Genomic DNA, 18,689 nt, shown 5'->3' with positions numbered 1-18,689 from the left:
ACCTACATATATATATGATGAGCTAAACCGACAAAAGAGAAGATTTGCAGTTAAAGAAACATAAAGAGACAAGAATCATATCCTCTTGAGTCTTGTCTGTTTATTCTTCAATCTTTTCTCTTTGGATCTCATTAATTAGTAGGGACAAATCATTACAAAAAACAAAAGAAAAGCATATCTTACTTATGCCACAAGCAACTCTAACATCTCTACACAGAAATTACAAAAAAAAAAGAAAAAAAGAGAACTCTGACAAATTTATCTTATCACACAATTTACAAAATTGATGTATTATTCAACTTTAACAAAAAAAAAAAAAAAAAAAGTATAGTCAAACGATATAAACCATACCAACTTCTAAAGTAGAAGCGTGAGGAGTAGAGAGACCATAACAAGGCCCTCTCGAGTTTCTTCTTAGAAAATCGTAACCAAAGTTGATAGCGATCTTCTTCATCACACTCGACCCCGATTTTGCTCTAACATACGAATGTCCCATTATAAACGCCATTCCTGCCTCACGCGCCTCAGTAAGCTCTGTTAGCTCCTCCTCCGCAGATCTTTCAATCCTCGCACTTTCCGGTAACACAAACCGTACCCTTTTCTTGATTCTTGGCGAAGGAGTTACCACCACGGTTACCTCGGAAGAAGAGGATGGTTCTTGTTTGTCAGACCCCTCATCTTCAAAGAATTGTACGCCTTCAAGATTGGATGAGGAAGCAGCAACGACAGTTAGCCTCTCACTGGTTCCGGATTCGTTTTCCGGGTCCGGAGAGTAATTTAACGGTTTATCTGAACGTATAAACTCCGCGATACTGCAAATGAGGTCGTTCTCAAACTCGACGTCATCTTTGTGGACGTCACGGTATCCATACCGAGCTATACATCGGTATAGCCGGTACTCCTTTGGTCCGACCCTTCCAACGAGAAACCGTTCTTCCGGTTTCACATGCGGGACGGGGACTGATTTCACGCAGAGAAAGACGACAACTTGGTGAAACGCTGGAAGGTTAGTGATGAAATGAGAGAATATTGCTGGTATGCCGGCTACTAGCTCGGTGTTGATCACGCCTATCCCACGGACTCGGACGATGCCTAGGTTTGAGGAGCCGAAGAGTGTGAGGAGCCAGTTGATTGAGACTTTGTTCTGGACGTCGAATTCGTAACGCTTAAGGGTACCGTAGTGCCAAACGTACATGATGAGGAGGAAGATGAAAGAGAGTGCTACTGGAACCCAAGCGCCTTCGAGGAATTTGATTAGTGAAGCTGAGAAATAAAGAGCTTCGATTGTTCCAAAGAAGAAAATAAAGGCTAGTGCGTAGAGTGAGCTTTTGCGCCAGCATAAGATGATTACCAGTGACATCAAGCAGGTCGTTACCAGCATAACGGTAATAACCGCCAAACCTGCAATACATATTACAGATAAGAAAAGATTCATCAGAACCTGAGATTTTCTTGATTTTCTTGATCTGGCTATGGTGTATGGATACTGTACCTGAGGCGTTACTTATGTGTTTGGTATCGCGGAAGCCAATGGTGACGGCTAAGCACAAGAGCATGAGAGTCCAATTGATCTCAGGGATATATATCTGACCGTGCATTCTAGATGAAGTGTGTACGATTTTGACTTTTGGGAAGCAACCTAGAGAAGTACATTGCTTGATGATCGAGAATGTTCCTGTGATTATCGCCTGACTTCCAACAACAGCCGCCAATATAGCAATCCCCAAAACTGGCCATCTTATTTTCTCTGTACACACACCAAAAACAAACTAGTGAAAACTATGGCAGACAAAGAATTACATTTTTAGCTGGTAAAACAAGATGATGAGGAGTAGATTTACCAGGTACAGAAACATAAAATCCAATCCGGTAATCACTCTCTAGGACATGGTGCTTAGATAGATACGCAGCTTGACCCATGTATGCGAGGATTAACGACGGGTAAACAGCAAATGTGAATGCAATCTGCAGCCAGAGAGACAAATAAATATGCTAATTTGAGAGAATGCTTAATAAACAGAACACAAAAAGATTCCAAGTTTACCTGTATTGACAACTGAGTGAAGTGTCCTAGATCAGCAAACATAGCTTCTGATCCTGGAAAGAGAAAACGCAGAGAAATAAGTTATGAGAAAAAGGCATGAAGCTCAAAAATCAAAGACTCTTTCGCTCTCTTTTTCTTACCTGTTATGCATAAAAGGATGCCACCGAGAGACATCCAACCGCGTTTACGAGTTTTCTTGAGGAACTTGTAGATGTAATAAGGAGACAATGCTTTGTAAACATGAGGATTCCAGTGGAAGATGTTGTATACACCAATGGTGCTTATGCAGAGAAGCCATGTCAGCACAATGGGAGCAAATACAAACCCTAAACGATGTGTTCCATAGTGTTGTAGGGAGAACAAGATTATGAGTATGGCGCAGACCACAGGCACCTCCACATCTGCAGAATTGTGAGTGCTTTAGTTGATTCAATAAATGAGTAGCTAGCAAGTGAACATTTTAGCCATAAGACAAAGAAGGTTACTTAATTCAGAATCTTAAAAAACCTATGACCTGAGAAGTCTTATCCAATCCAACTAACATTTTATTTGACCACTTGAGTTTCCAAAAGGTATAAGCTTTATGAATTTTATATTCCTTCATCTTTATATATCTTTAATAAATCACTAACTCCTAAACCACATTCATTATCTTATGATTATAAGAATGCAATCTGCATCAGCCTCACCTTCTACACTAAAAAAAAAGTTAATTAACTTATTTTATACATAATTAAGAAGCTTCATGTTGATCCTACATGGATTCAACCTAACATGCAATTAGCCAAATGACTATGTGGACACTAAACACCAACATAGGTAATCTAAACCCAATATCTCGACTTATTGCGTGATTTTAGCATCCGGCTTGAAGGGAATCAAAATTGTCACTGCGTCTACAGTTACTACTGATGGAGCAAATCTTGTTCCTAAACTAATCTAAACAGTATGGATTAAACTTAGGAACCAAACAAAACTTAAGAGGAAACTGCTAAAAATAGCATAATTTGATACTTTTGGGGATCTAGTGATTTTAAAATTCCCATTTTTTTCAAGTTGCAAAATCTCTACACTTACCAATCTAATCAAAAAGAAGCAAAAAAGGAACTTACATTGATGTTGCTGCTTGGACATGGATAACTCTAATCCAGAGACTGCAGAGAAAACTGCAAATTCACCCCCAAAAAGTTAGCTACTAATTAAGGTTTTAGATCCTTTTTTAAAATCAAATCTGAGAAAGAATCAAATTTGTTTTAATTACCAGAGATTGCAGGTGTAAGAACACCATCACCAATAACCATACAAGTCCCAATCAGAGCAAGAACAAGCAACATGTTCTGAAGAAACTTATGCTTCTCCAACGTGTTTTTCAAACTCCACCCAGTAGCTTTCAAACTCCTCCTCGAATCCTCCCCGGAGTTATTATTCTTATACTCAGAAAGATCCTCATCAGCGAGCTGGAAATTGGGCAAAGAGCTGATTCTAGCATGACGACACAGTAAAGAGTAGAGAGCAAAAGTCCCACCTTCACCATTATCATCAGCACGAAGCACAATAAAAACGTATTTGACAAGTGGGATTAAAGTTAATGTCCAGAAGATGAGAGACAGAACACCAAAGATCTCTTCGTTTGTCTCTGAATGTGTGATGTCTTCAGCAAAAGTGCTCTTGTAGACATACAATGGTGAAGTCGCTAAATCTCCATAGACTACACCTAAGCTCTGGTATGCTAAAGTCAGAACTGTCCACCAAGATTCTTTCTGGCAACCGAACCCCAAACAGAAAAAGAAAAGAACAGATTTTTACACATTTAGCAACAAAAAGAGATGATTTTTAAAAAACTGAAATTGAAGTACCTTAACTGGGTTTCTTGGGCTTAGACGCTCGAGATCCATGATTGGTTTTTGTCTCTAAAAAATCACTCACAAGAAACTCATTTTTGTGGGGGTTGAAGAAGATGGGATTTAGTTTATGGAAAGCAATAAATATATGGGGGAATTTAATACGATTGAGGACGTTAGGAACTTTTTATTTTGGATTTGTGATTAATGATGCATTGAAGGTATAACGAAAGGTTTGGCCAACAAAATCAAGAACCACCACATAGACAGAGAGAAAGAGAGAGGAAGAAACACACAAAAACATATGAAAGAAGAATATGATTAAAGATAACTGCCACAAATATAACTGCAAAAATATCATAATACTCCTCAAGCAAAAAAAAAAAGAGTGGGGTCTTCTTTCTTTCTTTGTTATGGAAGAATGTGCAAATCTTAATAAATGTGTGTTTGTATAAAGAAATGTACTTTTCAACCTATATAGATTTGTGTGTACTGTGTGTATATTTTCTTGTATTTATCAAAATTAACGTAAGATCGTTGTGACACTTTTTCACGCGGATTAATGATTATTTTGCATGATTTTATAATATGATTTATTAATTTTATTAATAAAGATAAAATTAGTGTATATCTTTTTATATAAAAAAAATTATAGTTAAAAAGTCATTTTTAAAAAATGTGTTAACCAATCCATAATTGAATTTATGTAATAATTAGTTGTTATGTAAGAAGACCATCTGTAAAATTTTATGGATAAAACAAGTTTTACAAGTTCTAGTGTAACCATAAAATAAAGAAAAAAATGTCAGAGATGGAAGAAAGAAAAAAATATAGTAGTAGTAGCTAGGAGGAGATAAAGAAATATTAATGGGAGATGGGTGGGGAATGAATAAGATTGGTGTGTCTTCTTCACTTTTTTTTTTTTTTATTGTTTGTTTGATAGTACCAAGAGATTCTATTCTAATTTCATTCTTTGATGGTTTATCTTAGGGGTATATTACGTTACGTGTGTGACCTGTTAGTTCATCCTCTCCAAAACTCTCAAATCCACAAAAATTATTCACACATATCTATAGATTATACTATTCAAGGATATTTTTAAAAAACATATCTTTTGATTGTATTTGATTTATATGACTTAGAAAAATCTTTGGACACGTGTGTATGTATAGGATATATAGGTGAAAGGATTCTAGTGTGTGGCACCACCTTCAAAACTTTTTGTCAAGACCTAACTCTTACCACTTTGAAAGCAGCTTATCTTATTTCTTTTTGATATATACTAATTGATAAGCGAGTGCTTTAAAACTTCACAAAACTACAATCTACTTTTTTATTATTCAATAAAACAATATATTTATGTACAAAGTCTTTTTCATTTGGGTCCCAAATGATTGAAATGTTCACGATACATTTCCTCTTGTGTCCGTCGTTAGCAATTATGTAAATCAAACAAAAAGGAAATTTGTTGCTTCCTAGAATGGGATGTGGGAACCCTTTGCCATCCATCTTATTACATGTTTGTAATCATTTATTTTTTTTATAATCTGTTTCATAATAAACACCAACGACTTTATTGGTAAGAAGAGCAACAAGTATAGTAGTTTATATTTATTTCCTTTATTCTGAAATAACAAGTTTTTCTCTAGGAGGGCAAATTTGTGTTCCTTGTATTATTAGTAAAGACATCTTTCATATAAACTTGTATTTGCCTTGTCTTTGAATGCTACTTTAATTTTTTTCCTGAATTTTGTTGATTTTCTTTTGTCTTTAACAACAACAAATATAGTATTTTTTCGTATAGTGTACTCAACATGAAAAGAAAAAGAATAAAGTAATTCAAAAGAGTGTAAAACTTCTTAATTAATTATGGTTTTTAATATAATATTCATAGTGGCAAAAGGTGGAAAAATAAAGGAATTGGATCCCGTCAGATTCTATATTTTAACATCTCTAATTTGCGTTTCAAATCTGCCACACGTGGTCATACTTAATATCAGCCATCATCGAATCAGAAGTAATTAATTAGTCGATAATAATGTTTAACCAACATCGTATCTGTAGATCCATGCATGATTAATCCTCAGTTGGAATGACATCATTGTTTCATAATTACATTTAACAAAATACATAGATAAATATAAAATCATATACTGTATATATAAATATAAGCTTGTCTATATGTTATCGTTATTTCTCTCGATTGAAAGTTTACTACTTTGTGTCAGATGGGAGAAATAATTTTATGAGGCAGCTAGCTAATACTATTATAGATCGATCATTCTTTCGAAACCGTTAACCCAATCATGTTTTACATGCATGTCTACGTTTTTTTTTTTTTTTTTGGGACAGGTTATGAGATATATTCATTGGTAATAATGATTTCGAATTATGCTAGCAATTAGTCTTCTGGTAGTATGAGATTTATTGAGATCTATAATAGGCTAAATTGGTGTATACAAACATATTTATTTTGCTGGTATAATTTACATTTTTGCATGGGATATAAAGTATCTCGAGCGACACTTGTTTTCGTTTTATTTTCCACATCGTAACGTATAAAAAAGGTCAACGATAATTCATTTAATAGTTCCGCTCAAATAATAGCACTTAAAAAAGATTTGGGTTTACTAGCCAGTGCTTTGATTTATGTATTGATCGTATTATTTTCGTTTATATCGTCCGGTTCAAATCTACTCGCACGAGTTTATGTTCTCTCTATTTCGGTTCAAAGTTGGTTTTGCTTAATAAAACTAAGCACTAAATACGTCATTGTAGTTAGAGGAAACATATATATAAGCATGTATTTGTTTGATGTCCTTGGAGGCTTTCAAAATATATATATACTAAATAGCTAGCTAGCAATAGTGGAAATGGTTTTTTAGTAGTGGAAAAGTTAGAATGATATGATGGAGGTTGTTGTTCCTTTTGTGTGTGTGGATAAACATTTATGTTTCCCTGACGTAATTTTTAAAAATTTGTTTTTTTAGTATTCATTTTTTTTTCGTTATGATTCCTTTTTAATATTCGCATCATTGTTTCTAAGTATTTCTTATTCCCTTTTTGTTATTTTTATAGGTAACACACACTAACACACTATCTTATGGTGCCAACTGCCAACATACATATGTACACTATCTTCTCCCACTACCATATATTGTCGCAGAATGTTTGGTACGCGTGCTCCTTATATATCCTTTTTATTTACAAATTCTATTTTATCTATGGGGTAAGACAATTTTTATAATTTTTTGTCAATAACGGAAATATATAAAAAAACAGTATAAAAAACTTAATCACGGTTTTGTATGTTGACAAAAAATCATATATATATAAAAGTAAGGTTTCACTCTTTCCTTATTAGTCCATTTGGCAATACAATTTTAACAAAACAAATATTTATATTAAAACACAAATTGAAAAACAATTAATTTTCACATTTAACTCACACAATATAAAACTGAAATCATATAAATTCTCTCTATAAATTATGCATTAACTTTATTTCTCCACTAAGTTGTATTAATCAATTGTATTAAAACAAAACAATAAATTAGAATTGTAACTCTCATTTTTCTAAATGTAATTTTCCATCATTTCTCTTCCTATAAATACTCATTATCTTATTCTCTTAGTCTATCACTCTTTCATTCTCTCATCTTCTTCCATTACTCTCAAATCTCTTTTTTGTTTTGTTTTGTTTTGTTTTGTATTTTTTTTTGTTATTGTTGTTGTATGAGTTATAAAAAATCAAATCAAATATCATTGTAAAAGCTTAGTTTTAGAGTTTGTATGATATGTATATCTTATATATTTATTTTAATCTTTTAAAATGTTTATCTCCATTTTCTATTTTATATTAACATCTTATAAGTCATTATTTTCATACTTCCTTACAATATTCACCATACAATAAGATCATAAAGTTGAAATGATCCATATGTAATTATCTATTATGTCTCTGGTTATCTCACATATTCATGTATCATTTTTAATAATTTATAAAGATCAATATAATATTTAAAGATCAATATAATTATCCATTTATAAAGACTATTTTGTTTTTGTGATCCAATTGATAAATCTGCAGATCAATATAATATATATATATATATATATTTTTATGATTTGAGGTTTTTGAAAACAAAAAGAACATAATTAAACAATTGGTTTTTTGTGTCTTTAATCAAAATAAAAAATGATCCAAAAAACAAAACATATTGAACTGGAACTTAAATATAAAAATAAAATATAATTTTAAAAATATCATTTCACTAAATTCACTAAAGATGAAACCATTAGTATGAAATCTAGCACTATAAATTAAATTGATGAGTGAAAACCAAAACAATATAAGTTATCCTTGGAATTATGTGAATTTTGATTCAACCACTTGGTACTCCTTTTATTTTAGGTTATAAAAAATTAAAATATTTATTTATAATTAAAGACATGTAACTCCATTTAACTCAAATGTAACTCCTATCCAATAATTGTACATTAATTCATTCCTCCTACTAACTTATTTATCTTTCAAGAAAAAATATTTTTAGTTAAATTTTAATATTTTTAATTTATTTTGGTTGGCTAAACTTATATTTATATTTTGGTTGGCTAAATTAATATATTTCTCATGTAAAATTATTGTTTATAATATATTTCTCATTTCAAAGTTTAAAGCAATATATCATATATATAAAAGTAAGGTTTTTATCTCTCCTTATTGGTTGATTTTCATTTAATGTTTTCTAATTTTTATTTATTTTTTATTTGCTTTCTATTTGATTTAAACAATATTTAAGACCCAATAAACACAATACATTTAACTTACACATTAAAATAAAATTATAACTGAAAATAAAATAAATTATGTATTAATCATATTCTACCACTCAATTTTATTCAAACACAATAAATTACTATTGTAACTCCATAGTTCTAAATGTAATTTCCATCATTTCTTATCATATAAATAAACATTTTCTCAATCTATCATTCTCTCATATTGACATTCTTTTACTATCTCATTTTCACATTCTCTCATTCTCTTTTACAATACCTCAAATCATTTTTCGTTTTTTTTGTTATTTTTGATTTCTTATTTTTGTGGTATTGGTTGTAAAAAACAAATGAAATATCATTGTAAATTGTTAATGCTAAATTTTAATTTTAGAGACTACATGATATATATTTTTTATTGTTCTTATTTTAAAAGATTTATCTCCTTTATCTAATTTGGATTATTATCTTATAAGTAATCATTCTTTCCTCCTTTCCCACCAATATCAAATATTGTTATATCTCATATGTGTTGTAAGAGTTTGATTCTATATTTTAATTTTAAAAGTATTATATATATGTATATATATTACATTGTTTTATTTTTTAAAGATTCATCTCTATTATCTAATTTGGATTACCATCTTATAGTAAACATTCTCTCCTCCTCTCCTACTAATATCAAATGTTGTTATATCTCATATGTGTTGTAACTTATAAGAGTTTGATTCTATATTTTAATGTAGAAAGTATTATATATATTTAACATTGTTTTCAATTTTTATTTTATTTATATAAAAAATATTTCTTTTATATTTCTTGCCTTTCTAATCTATTCATATTTATTTTTTAAATTTGCATAGTTAAATTTAAATTCACATATGTTGGTTTTAACAAAACAATCAACTTTATTTGAGAATTAGATGTTCCTATTCATTTTTAAACGATCAATGTGTAACATATAAGCATTTTGTCTTGCAATCACAAGTTCCATTTCCATTGCTTAACTCCATGGTTAAATTATAATATATGTTGTCCTATTTGTAGGAATAACAACATACTTATTTAATTTATTTAAAAGAGCAGATGATTAATCGAAATAAATACCAAATTTTATAATTCAATCAGTGAGTGTACTTATTACTTTGAAAAACTTTTACATTGAAGTTCATAAAATCATATAAGAAAACTAAAATACTATGTCACTTCAAATTTGGAAGGAAACACTTGGTATTCCTTTTAAAAAAAGTCAAGACACATATAAAAATTTATTAATATTTAACTCACTTTAAAGACATTAAAGGTTATTTAACTCAAAAATAACTTCTATCCAATAATTTCATACATTCCTCCCACAAATAAAATATATATATATATATATATTCAAGATTGTATTTAAATATTACATAATTTGTTAGTTAGCTAAATTTATAATCACATATATACAATATATATACATAAGAATTTATATTACTTATTAACACCATAATTCGACCCATTATTTGTTGAACTCAAAATTGGTTTCAAAGCCAACTAAAGAAAAACAGAAACGATCTTATTGATATTAGACCAAAACATGGGCATACAAACATAATCACTTACACGGAAGATAATTATTTTTTAAAAATAACTTATTATTGCAACATCAACGTATGAAGAGTTTACATAAGCAGTTAATTAGAAAATCTATAAAACAATAAATGTATTGGAAACAATATCAGTCAATGATAAGATTGGATCCTCAAAAGCAAGAAACAACATCTTCATAATTCATAAAAAATAAACGCCACAATTATACACATCTAAACGAAATAGTATAAACATATAGTGTATAAATAAAAGTGACGGCAAAGCCCGTATATGCCTAATTAAAACGAAATAGTATAAACATATAGTGTATAAATAAAAGTGACGGTAAAGCCCGTATATGTCTAATTAAAACGAAATAATACAAAAGAGAAAACGAAAAAAGACCAAAAAAAAACAAGAAAGTGCCAACTATACCACAACCCACGCGTTGCGTGGGGAAGCACCTAGTAAAATAATAAATCTAGCTAAGTAGTGGTATTTATCAGCTCATACAAATTCAATTATCCCACATAAGTGAATTTTCAACATTACCAAACTCTTCTCTCTTTTTATTTGTTTCTTCTCTCATGTCTAAAATTACATGACGGGCCGATCTATAAACTATTGGGCCAGGTAGGTCCAACAATCAACGACAACAAAACGTTAAGCCAATTGAAAGTTTCCGGAGGCAAAACGTGTGCTGTTTCGACAACATAAAAACTGCATAAACAAAACGAGACCTTCTAATTTCCGTAAATACCCTCACTCTCCAATCGTATTCTCGGAAAACTACCTCTCCCTATTTCCATGGCCCTTCTCTCACTTTTCCCGCGAGAAACCCTCTCCTTCTTCCAAAATCATCAAAAATCAAAATGCAAAATTCAAAGAAAAAATAAAAAAAATCACGACGCAACGTAACTGCCCTAACCTCTCTCTCAATCTCTCTCTCTTAATGCGGAATCCGATTTAACACCGGAATCCGCCATGGAAGATGAATAAGATCCGGTCTCTCCGCTGCCTCCTCCCGGAGACCATAACCTCCGCCGCCACTAATAGAGGATCTGACAACGGTAACCAAATCAGCCTCCTTCTATGGCGGCATCAGATCCTCGACCCGGACAGCAACATCGTCACCTATTGGAACCACGTCTTTCTCATTACTTCCATCCTCGCTCTCTTCCTCGATCCTCTCTATTTCTACGTCCCTTACGTCGGTGGTCCTGCTTGTCTCTCCGTCGACATCAGCCTCGCCGCTACAGTCACCTTCTTCCGTACCGTCGCTGATATCTTCCACCTACTCCACATCCTTATGAAGTTTAGAACCGCCTTCGTCGCTAGAAGCTCTCGTGTTTTTGGTCGCGGTGAGCTTGTTAAGGATTCTAGAGAGATCGCTATGAGATACTTGAAAACAGATTTTCTCGTTGATGTTGCTGCCATGCTTCCTCTTCCTCAGGTTCTGATATAAGCCTTTTGACTAAAACAGAGGAACCTCTTTGATGTGTTTGTAATAGTAGACGACATACCTTCTTTGTCAAGTCACCTTAGTTTTAAGTCTATTCAAAGAAAAAATTTGGTAATTCTAGGTTAAGAGTTTGCGATTAGGATTAAAGAACAGAGATATACATCATGGGAGCCTCATGCTTGTTCTGACTAATCTTTTGATCTCTCAGCTTGTGATTTGGCTAGTAATCCCAGCCGCTACAAACGGGACTGCTAATCATGCGAATAGCACTCTAGCACTTATCGTTCTGGTTCAATACATTCCAAGATCATTTATCATATTCCCTTTAAACCAAAGGATTATAAAGACAACAGGGTTTATAGCCAAGACTGCTTGGGCAGGAGCTGCATATAACCTCCTTCTCTACATCCTCGCTAGTCATGTAAGTTTTTTTCTGTGTTGTGTCATGTGTGTGTTTCTCTTTATATTGATTCTGTTAAAGTTGCTGAGGATCTCTATTTGTGGGTAGGTGTTAGGAGCAATGTGGTATTTATCATCAATTGGGCGGCAGTTCTCGTGCTGGTCTAATGTATGCAAGAAAGATAACGCACTGAGAGTTTTAGATTGTCTTCCTAGCTTCTTGGACTGCAAGAGTCTTGAGCAACCTGAGCGACAGTATTGGCAGAACGTTACTCAGGTTCTTTCTCATTGCGATGCTACAAGCAGCACTACCAATTTCAAGTTCGGTATGTTTGCTGAAGCTTTTACTACTCAAGTTGCCACCACAGATTTCGTTTCCAAGTACTTGTATTGTCTTTGGTGGGGTTTAAGAAATCTAAGGTATGGTAACCTTTGAACCAAAAAAGTTATAGTCTCTATCTTAGAATGTAATCCTCTGTTTCTAACATCATTTTTGTTTCAAAGTTCTTATGGCCAGAATATAACAACAAGTGTATATCTTGGCGAGACCCTGTTCTGTATTACAATCTGTATTTTTGGGTTGATTCTCTTCACACTCCTGATTGGTAACATGCAAGTAAGTTTCAAAGCTTATTCATATGACTGCGAAAATTTTCAATACAGAGACATTGTTTTTGTCTTTCTAATCTTGATTTTTAACTTGGTGAAAAAGTCTTCTCTACAATCGATGTCTGTAAGAGTTGAGGAATGGAGAGTTAAGAGAAGAGACACTGAAGAATGGATGAGACATCGTCAACTACCTCCAGAGCTTCAAGAACGTGTCCGTAGATTCGTTCAATATAAATGGCTTGCAACCCGAGGTGTCGATGAAGAATCAATCCTGCAATCTTTACCTACAGACTTACGACGTGAAATCCAACGTCATCTCTGTCTAGCTCTTGTCCGCCGGGTACATACATCAACTCTGTCCTCATATAAAACGGTTGTGGGTTTGATTGTTTTCCAATTTTAGAAATCATATGGTTTTGCTAAGTGCAGGTCCCATTCTTCTCTCAAATGGATGATCAACTTCTTGATGCTATATGCGGATGCCTTGTCTCGTCTTTAAGCACAGCCGGGACTTACATATTCCGTGAAGGTGATCCGGTGAATGAGATGCTATTTGTGATCCGAGGACAAATAGAGAGCTCGACAACAAATGGAGGAAGATCTGGTTTCTTCAACTCCACTACACTAAGACCTGGAGATTTCTGTGGGGAAGAGCTTCTTACATGGGCTTTAATGCCAAACTCTACACTCAATCTTCCGTCTTCAACCCGAAGCGTCCGTGCCCTCTCTGAGGTCGAAGCCTTTGCCTTAAGCGCAGAGGATCTTAAGTTCGTTGCTCATCAGTTCAAGCGTCTTCAAAGCAAAAAACTACAACACGCTTTCAGGTAAACAATACACATCTTGATGTGAAAAGATCCAGGACAGAGCTAAATTAAGTTTCATATGTCCATTTTTCAGGTACTATTCACATCAGTGGAGAGCATGGGGAACATGTTTCATCCAATCCGCATGGAGAAGATACAAACGAAGAAAGCTCGCGAAAGAGCTCAGCCTGCACGAGAGCAGTGGATACTATTACACAGATGAAACAGGTTACAATGAAGGAGACGAAGAAACTGGAGAATATTACTATGGAAGCGACGGTGAGGATATCGAGGGCCTCTCAATGGACAACACAAACAACAATCAACATCTGGGAGCAACAATCTTGGCATCTAAATTTGCGGCAAACACAAAAAAAGGCACAAATCAAAAGGCTTCAAGTAGTACTACTGGTAAGAAAGATGGATCTTCAAACAGTCTGAAGATGCCTCAACTATTCAAACCAGATGAGCCTGATTTCTCAATAGACAAAGAAGATGATCATTAAAAGGTGTAGAGTTTTGGGGTAATAAACTTTTGTGAAATGTTCGGTTTTAGATGGTAAATAGTTAATTAGGAACCCCATATGATTGTTTCAACTTCAAACGCTTTTCTTTTTCCGTTTCGGTTTAAGGATGTTAGGTATAGCAAAAGAGTGTAGAGTACACAATACATTGTTCTTAAAATGTTTGTATGATTTCTTTTCTTTCTTATATCAGATACTGTCTTTGGATACAAACTCACTATGAGATCATTTAAAAGAACAATAACGTAATAGCAACTTTGTGAAATTGATCATACTCGGAGGAAAAGAAGAACAAGCTAAGTCTCCTATTGACACCACTGAATCTGAAAACAATTGAAAAGCTTGAAAGTTTTCAAATTGACTAAACCAACATCCTAGAATTACAGTACCAGGATATATTTCTCTAAACTTATTATAAATTCTACCAAACAAAAAAAAACTTATTATAAACTAACTTTTCAACAGAACCAGGCATTTATATTGGTTAACTGTTATCCAATCCTCAGTCTCTTTGTTCATCACTTGACAACTCACAAACACCATCTGGCTCTCTACTCTTGCATAGCTCTTCAAGAAGAGAATTCAAATTCTTCCAAGACGAACCAGTCTCTGGTACCAAAGCTTTTTTTGCCATTTCCGCATACTCCATCACATTGTTCTTTGCGGTTTTCCCCATCTCTCCTTCCATTAATTCTTTAATCTAAATTGTACAACAACAACAACAAAGTAAATTTAGTGCCTAATCTAATATTAGATTCACTGAAAATATTTTTATATAGAATACCTTTCGACTAAGTTCTTCTTTTCTGACGAGCCCTTTGACACTTCCATCTTCAGCTTCGATTCCTACACCGATCTTAAGCTCCTCTACAACCAGCTTTGCATTGAGCGGCTGCTCAGCCATCATTGGCCAAGCGAGCAGGGGAATCCCAGCACAAATACTCTCTTGTACCGAGTTCCACCCACAATGACTCAAAAACCCTTTGACACTTTCATGTGACAATATCTCCCATTGGTTTACCCATTCTCGCACAATCAACCCATTCTCTTTCACTCTCTTTTCTAACCCTAATCCTGATCCAGTTACTTCATCATCCAAGTCCTTTCTCGTAACCCACAAGAAATTCACCTTTATTAAACCAATCAACACCACGTTAATTAACATTCTGTATGTATGATTTTAGCATCCCTAATTTAAACGTTATAAAAGACGAAAAAATATAAATTAAACGTTATAAAAAGAGGAAAAAATATTTTATGGGATACATGCATGTAAATTACTAATTATAGCTAGGTCGATCGGATGATAAAAGTGATTGGTCAACTGTAATAAATATTACCATGTCCGTTGGATTCATTCTTTAATTAACGTACCTTGGAATTTTCCAATCCTAGTGCTATTTCATTGAGCTGCTGGTTTGATATCTCAGCCTGTGTTCCAAACGCCACATACAAAACCGGACGTCCTTCCTCTCGCTTCCGGTCCAACCAATCAATCCAATCCGGTTTATCACTCTCCGGTTTATGAGGATTTACCAAACACGAAGGCCCAACACACCATGGTTTCGGTTCATGGTCATCACGGGACCGGTAGTCAACGAACGTTGACTCCAGCTCGTAGAAACTGTTCACTATAACTCCACGGCTTTTCTTGGTGGATATAATATGGTCCATTAATAGCTCAAAATCTGGACCGGATTGATCCGAGTTGGTTAAAACCGGGTCGAAGTGGCACTTCTTAACACTGATCCATGGAAAGTCCGGTACAGTAACCGGTTCGGTATCGGATATAACACTTTCCGGTTTGGTAAAGAGTTCGTGAACCCAAACGGATGATACTATAGCCGATGCGTACGAGTTCATGCCGTAGAAGGCGAGTCTCGGGATATCGAATCTAGCGGCGGACTCCGATGTCCACCATAAGAAACCATCGGTGACCATGAAAGACACTTTGGGAAGATTCTTAAGCGCTGCTTCGAAGAGAGGCTGGAGAGACTTGGTTGCACGCGTGAAGGGTACGTAAAGTGACATGGAAGGGAGCTTGTCGGTGCTCTCGATGCCGGGAGGGATTCCGACGATGTTTTCAGGGAAAGGGAGGGAGATTACTCTGACTGATGATGATGATGCGACGTCTTCGGAGAGGAAGTTTGAGACGAATGGTTGGTTTTTTGGGGTGGTGAAGACGGTGACGGAAATGGTTGGTTGTTTTCCATCGTCCTCGCCGGGGAGGACACGGCGGTGACGGAGGAGGAGACGGGCGAATTGGAGGAGAGGAATCGTGTGGCCTTTTGACATGTAAGGGAAGAGAACCACATGGTGTGATGATGAAACGTCCATTTTTTGCATTATTTGCATTGTTCATTCACAAGACTATATTTATAGGTTGATATATATAGGGATTATTGTATTTCCAAAAGAGTTTTTATTGTTTTTGACTGACTTTATGGTTTTAGTTATTACCTAAATTAAAGTTGCTTCTAGTCGTAGATACAGTATTAATTAACGTTACAAAATAGTTTTTGTTTTCGTAGTACTATACTCCAAGTAACACTAGTACTATTGTTTTTCTAACACCATTAGAAAAACACGTGAGAATATATAAGTGAAATTTTGATAATGACAAATGTTATCCCTTATTTCATTAGACACACGTCTCTGCATACAGCATGCCAGTATGCAATTTTAATGATAGATTTTGGGTAAATGTCAGTTTCTTACGTAAGTAAAAGTAACGCTTAGCTTGTTAAGTTTCTTACCTAAGTAACGTCCAGAGGGGTGTATAATTTTCTAGTAGAATCAATGCTTGGAAAATAACCAAAAAAAAAAAGAGAGAGCATAAATTAAAGGAACAAAGTGACAACACATATATGACAACAACAAAAAAAAGTGACAACACGAAAATCTCCAAAATACGATTCAAATTTTACTTTTTAATTAATATCACATTTATTTGCATACTAACGAAATACGTATTCTTTTTTAGAAGAATGTTCATTAATTATGATTTCGTGCTTGATTTAACACCTGTATAGATGGTTATATATAACGTATGCCATGTGTTTGACAGAATAGGCTTATGTCATATGGTTCAGTAAACAGTTTCGGCTATAAAAGGCTAGTCGTGTTAGACTATCCTTTTTTTTTGGTCGTCTAATGTTATATTGATAATACTTGGAATATTACACTGAGAAATACAATTTCGCCGGCGAAAAAATGATATATCCCCAGAGTCTAAAGCCCAAAACAAGGGAAGCTAGAGCCGGCGGACACAGATAAGTCCCCGGAGTCAACTAAAACTACTAAAGGAAGCTTGAAAACCAAAACGAAAGAGATTGAAACCAACAACTAAGAACAAGAGGCAAACTAACAATTACACCCAAAAGATAAACACTATTTCTAAACAACTAAATCGATCTTTTCTTCTGAAGTTCTTGCGAATGAAATGAACCAATGTTAGCCCATGGCCACTACATCGATCACAAATGCCTCCTCCTATCACAATGAGAGAGGATCTCTCGAAACCAAGAACCATGACTTCATAATATGACAAGTAAAGGCCCAATACAGAACCTCATGAAACACTTCCAGATACGGCATAGACGGCTGGTGCGTCAAGGGAGAGCCTAGTTAGAAACCATAAAAGCGAACCGACATCCTCCAGATTCGGAACCGCAAAGACAAGGAGCGAGACAAAACAACCTCGATGAGTCTCGAAAAAGAGATCAAGAACGACACTCATCTACAGAAATTATCATCACCAACAACTTCCACCTAAGAACAGAAAGATCTGAAGCAGAGAAGCAAGCATAAACTTCACACAATAGGAGCCTCATCTTAGAAAGGAGACGAAACTAAAGGGAGACTAACGATAAAACGCGGCAATTACAGGTGAGCGAAAAGACAAAGGCGAGGCGAAGCTGTCTACAGAGCACACACAAGCCAAACACGCGGCATTAAAACAAGAAAAAGCACAAGAGCGTGGAACTGATCTCGATTGTGTGCAGGGGAAAAACGATGGCTTTTTACAGACTTCAGTCCCGTCGATCTCAGATCCGGCACCATCTTCCTCAAACGAGCCACCAACCAAGCAGAACTGAGACGCTCGACCGCTTTCGCAAGACACCCAAAATCACAAAGCGAATAAAATAGATAGAAACCCCATTCGATGGCCAAAAAACTTCTCATAACTTAATACAAAGCTAAAAAGGACGACAAGAAACAAACCAGGGAGACCAGAACCGGTGCTAAAGGAGCCACCGCACTCCGGTCTCAGATCTGAGAAAAAAGTTGAGCGGCGGCTTTTAGAACTTTAGGTTTAGACGAGAGAGAAAGGGGGATACAACAAACTTCTCATCCAAATTGGTAAAAGAAGAAGAAAAATAGTCGTGTTAGACTATCCTCGTCAGTAAAAAATCTACAGAGTTTCTTAAAAACAAAATAAATTAATATTTTAATTACTTGATTATATTTAATTTTTTAAAGAAAGTTAAACTATGAGAATAGTCTAATAATGGAAGCAATGTTTCAAATGTTTTTTGATGAAAAAATGTTTCTCTCCTTTCTCATAACTTTTCATAACTTTTTGATTTTTTTTATTGTAAAAGTTTCTAATAAAAAACACCAATGAAGATAGTCTTATTAGGGCATCATTAGTAGGAA

The 18,689-nt window shown here is 34.3% G+C and overlaps 3 protein-coding genes across 3 annotated transcripts; 1 reads left to right on the top strand and 2 right to left on the bottom strand.

The window, feature by feature from the left end:
• Positions 1-99: 99 nt before the first annotated feature.
• Positions 100-4,372, bottom strand: LOC147918506 (potassium transporter 8-like). The gene is made up of 8 exons (XM_087504962.1): positions 3,901-4,372; positions 3,306-3,804; positions 3,157-3,210; positions 2,185-2,445; positions 2,045-2,097; positions 1,842-1,965; positions 1,493-1,747; positions 100-1,401 (listed from the first exon to the last, which is right to left on the bottom strand). The coding sequence occupies exons 1-8, from the start codon at positions 3,937-3,939 to the stop codon at positions 332-334; spliced, it is 2,355 nt and encodes a 784-aa protein (XP_087361088.1). The 5' UTR covers positions 3,940-4,372; the 3' UTR covers positions 100-331.
• Positions 4,373-11,024: 6,652 nt separating this feature from the next.
• Positions 11,025-14,243, top strand: LOC104769724 (cyclic nucleotide-gated ion channel 18-like). Its single transcript, XM_087503433.1, has 7 exons — positions 11,025-11,686; positions 11,904-12,116; positions 12,204-12,514; positions 12,599-12,710; positions 12,807-13,043; positions 13,133-13,527; positions 13,601-14,243. Exons 1-7 carry the CDS (start codon positions 11,225-11,227, stop codon positions 14,010-14,012), a joined length of 2,142 nt encoding a protein of 713 aa, XP_087359559.1. The 5' UTR covers positions 11,025-11,224; the 3' UTR covers positions 14,013-14,243.
• LOC104769723 (UDP-glycosyltransferase 90A1-like) lies at positions 14,179-16,392 on the bottom strand. The gene is made up of 3 exons (XM_010494002.3): positions 15,405-16,392; positions 14,815-15,159; positions 14,179-14,730 (listed from the first exon to the last, which is right to left on the bottom strand). The coding sequence occupies exons 1-3, from the start codon at positions 16,383-16,385 to the stop codon at positions 14,533-14,535; spliced, it is 1,524 nt and encodes a 507-aa protein (XP_010492304.2). The 5' UTR covers positions 16,386-16,392; the 3' UTR covers positions 14,179-14,532.
• Positions 16,393-18,689: the final 2,297 nt, after the last annotated feature.

This window comes from Camelina sativa, chromosome 20, assembly GCF_030686135.1.
Source record: "Camelina sativa cultivar CO46 ecotype springtype chromosome 20, ASM3068613v1".
Taxonomy (NCBI): Eukaryota; Viridiplantae; Streptophyta; class Magnoliopsida; order Brassicales; family Brassicaceae; genus Camelina; species Camelina sativa.
Note: the sequence above shows the minus strand (reverse complement) of the source record. Positions and strands in the feature narration are given on the sequence as shown.

What these genes read in the sequence shown, in the direction of transcription:
- LOC104769724 (XM_087503433.1), top strand. Translation starts at nt 11,225, where the DNA reads ATGAATAAGATCCGGTCTCTCCGCTGCCTCCTCCCGGAGACCATAACC. An exon ending in TCCTGATTGGTAACATGCAA is followed by an intron (nt 12,711 to 12,806) that starts GTAAGTTTCAAA and finishes TTGGTGAAAAAG; the next exon opens with TCTTCTCTACAATCGATGTC. An exon ending in AAACTACAACACGCTTTCAG is followed by an intron (nt 13,528 to 13,600) that starts GTAAACAATACA and finishes TCCATTTTTCAG; the next exon opens with GTACTATTCACATCAGTGGA.
- LOC104769723 (XM_010494002.3), bottom strand. Translation starts at nt 16,385, where the DNA reads ATGCAAATAATGCAAAAAATGGACGTTTCATCATCACACCATGTGGTT. An exon ending in TAGGATTGGAAAATTCCAAG is followed by an intron (nt 15,160 to 15,404) that starts GTACGTTAATTA and finishes GGTTTAATAAAG; the next exon opens with GTGAATTTCTTGTGGGTTAC. An exon ending in AAGAAGAACTTAGTCGAAAG is followed by an intron (nt 14,731 to 14,814) that starts GTATTCTATATA and finishes TGTACAATTTAG; the next exon opens with ATTAAAGAATTAATGGAAGG.
- LOC147918506 (XM_087504962.1), bottom strand. Translation starts at nt 3,939, where the DNA reads ATGGATCTCGAGCGTCTAAGCCCAAGAAACCCAGTTAAG. An exon ending in TCTTACACCTGCAATCTCTG is followed by an intron (nt 3,211 to 3,305) that starts GTAATTAAAACA and finishes GTGAATTTGCAG; the next exon opens with TTTTCTCTGCAGTCTCTGGA. An exon ending in TCACTCAGTTGTCAATACAG is followed by an intron (nt 1,966 to 2,044) that starts GTAAACTTGGAA and finishes CTCTGGCTGCAG; the next exon opens with ATTGCATTCACATTTGCTGT.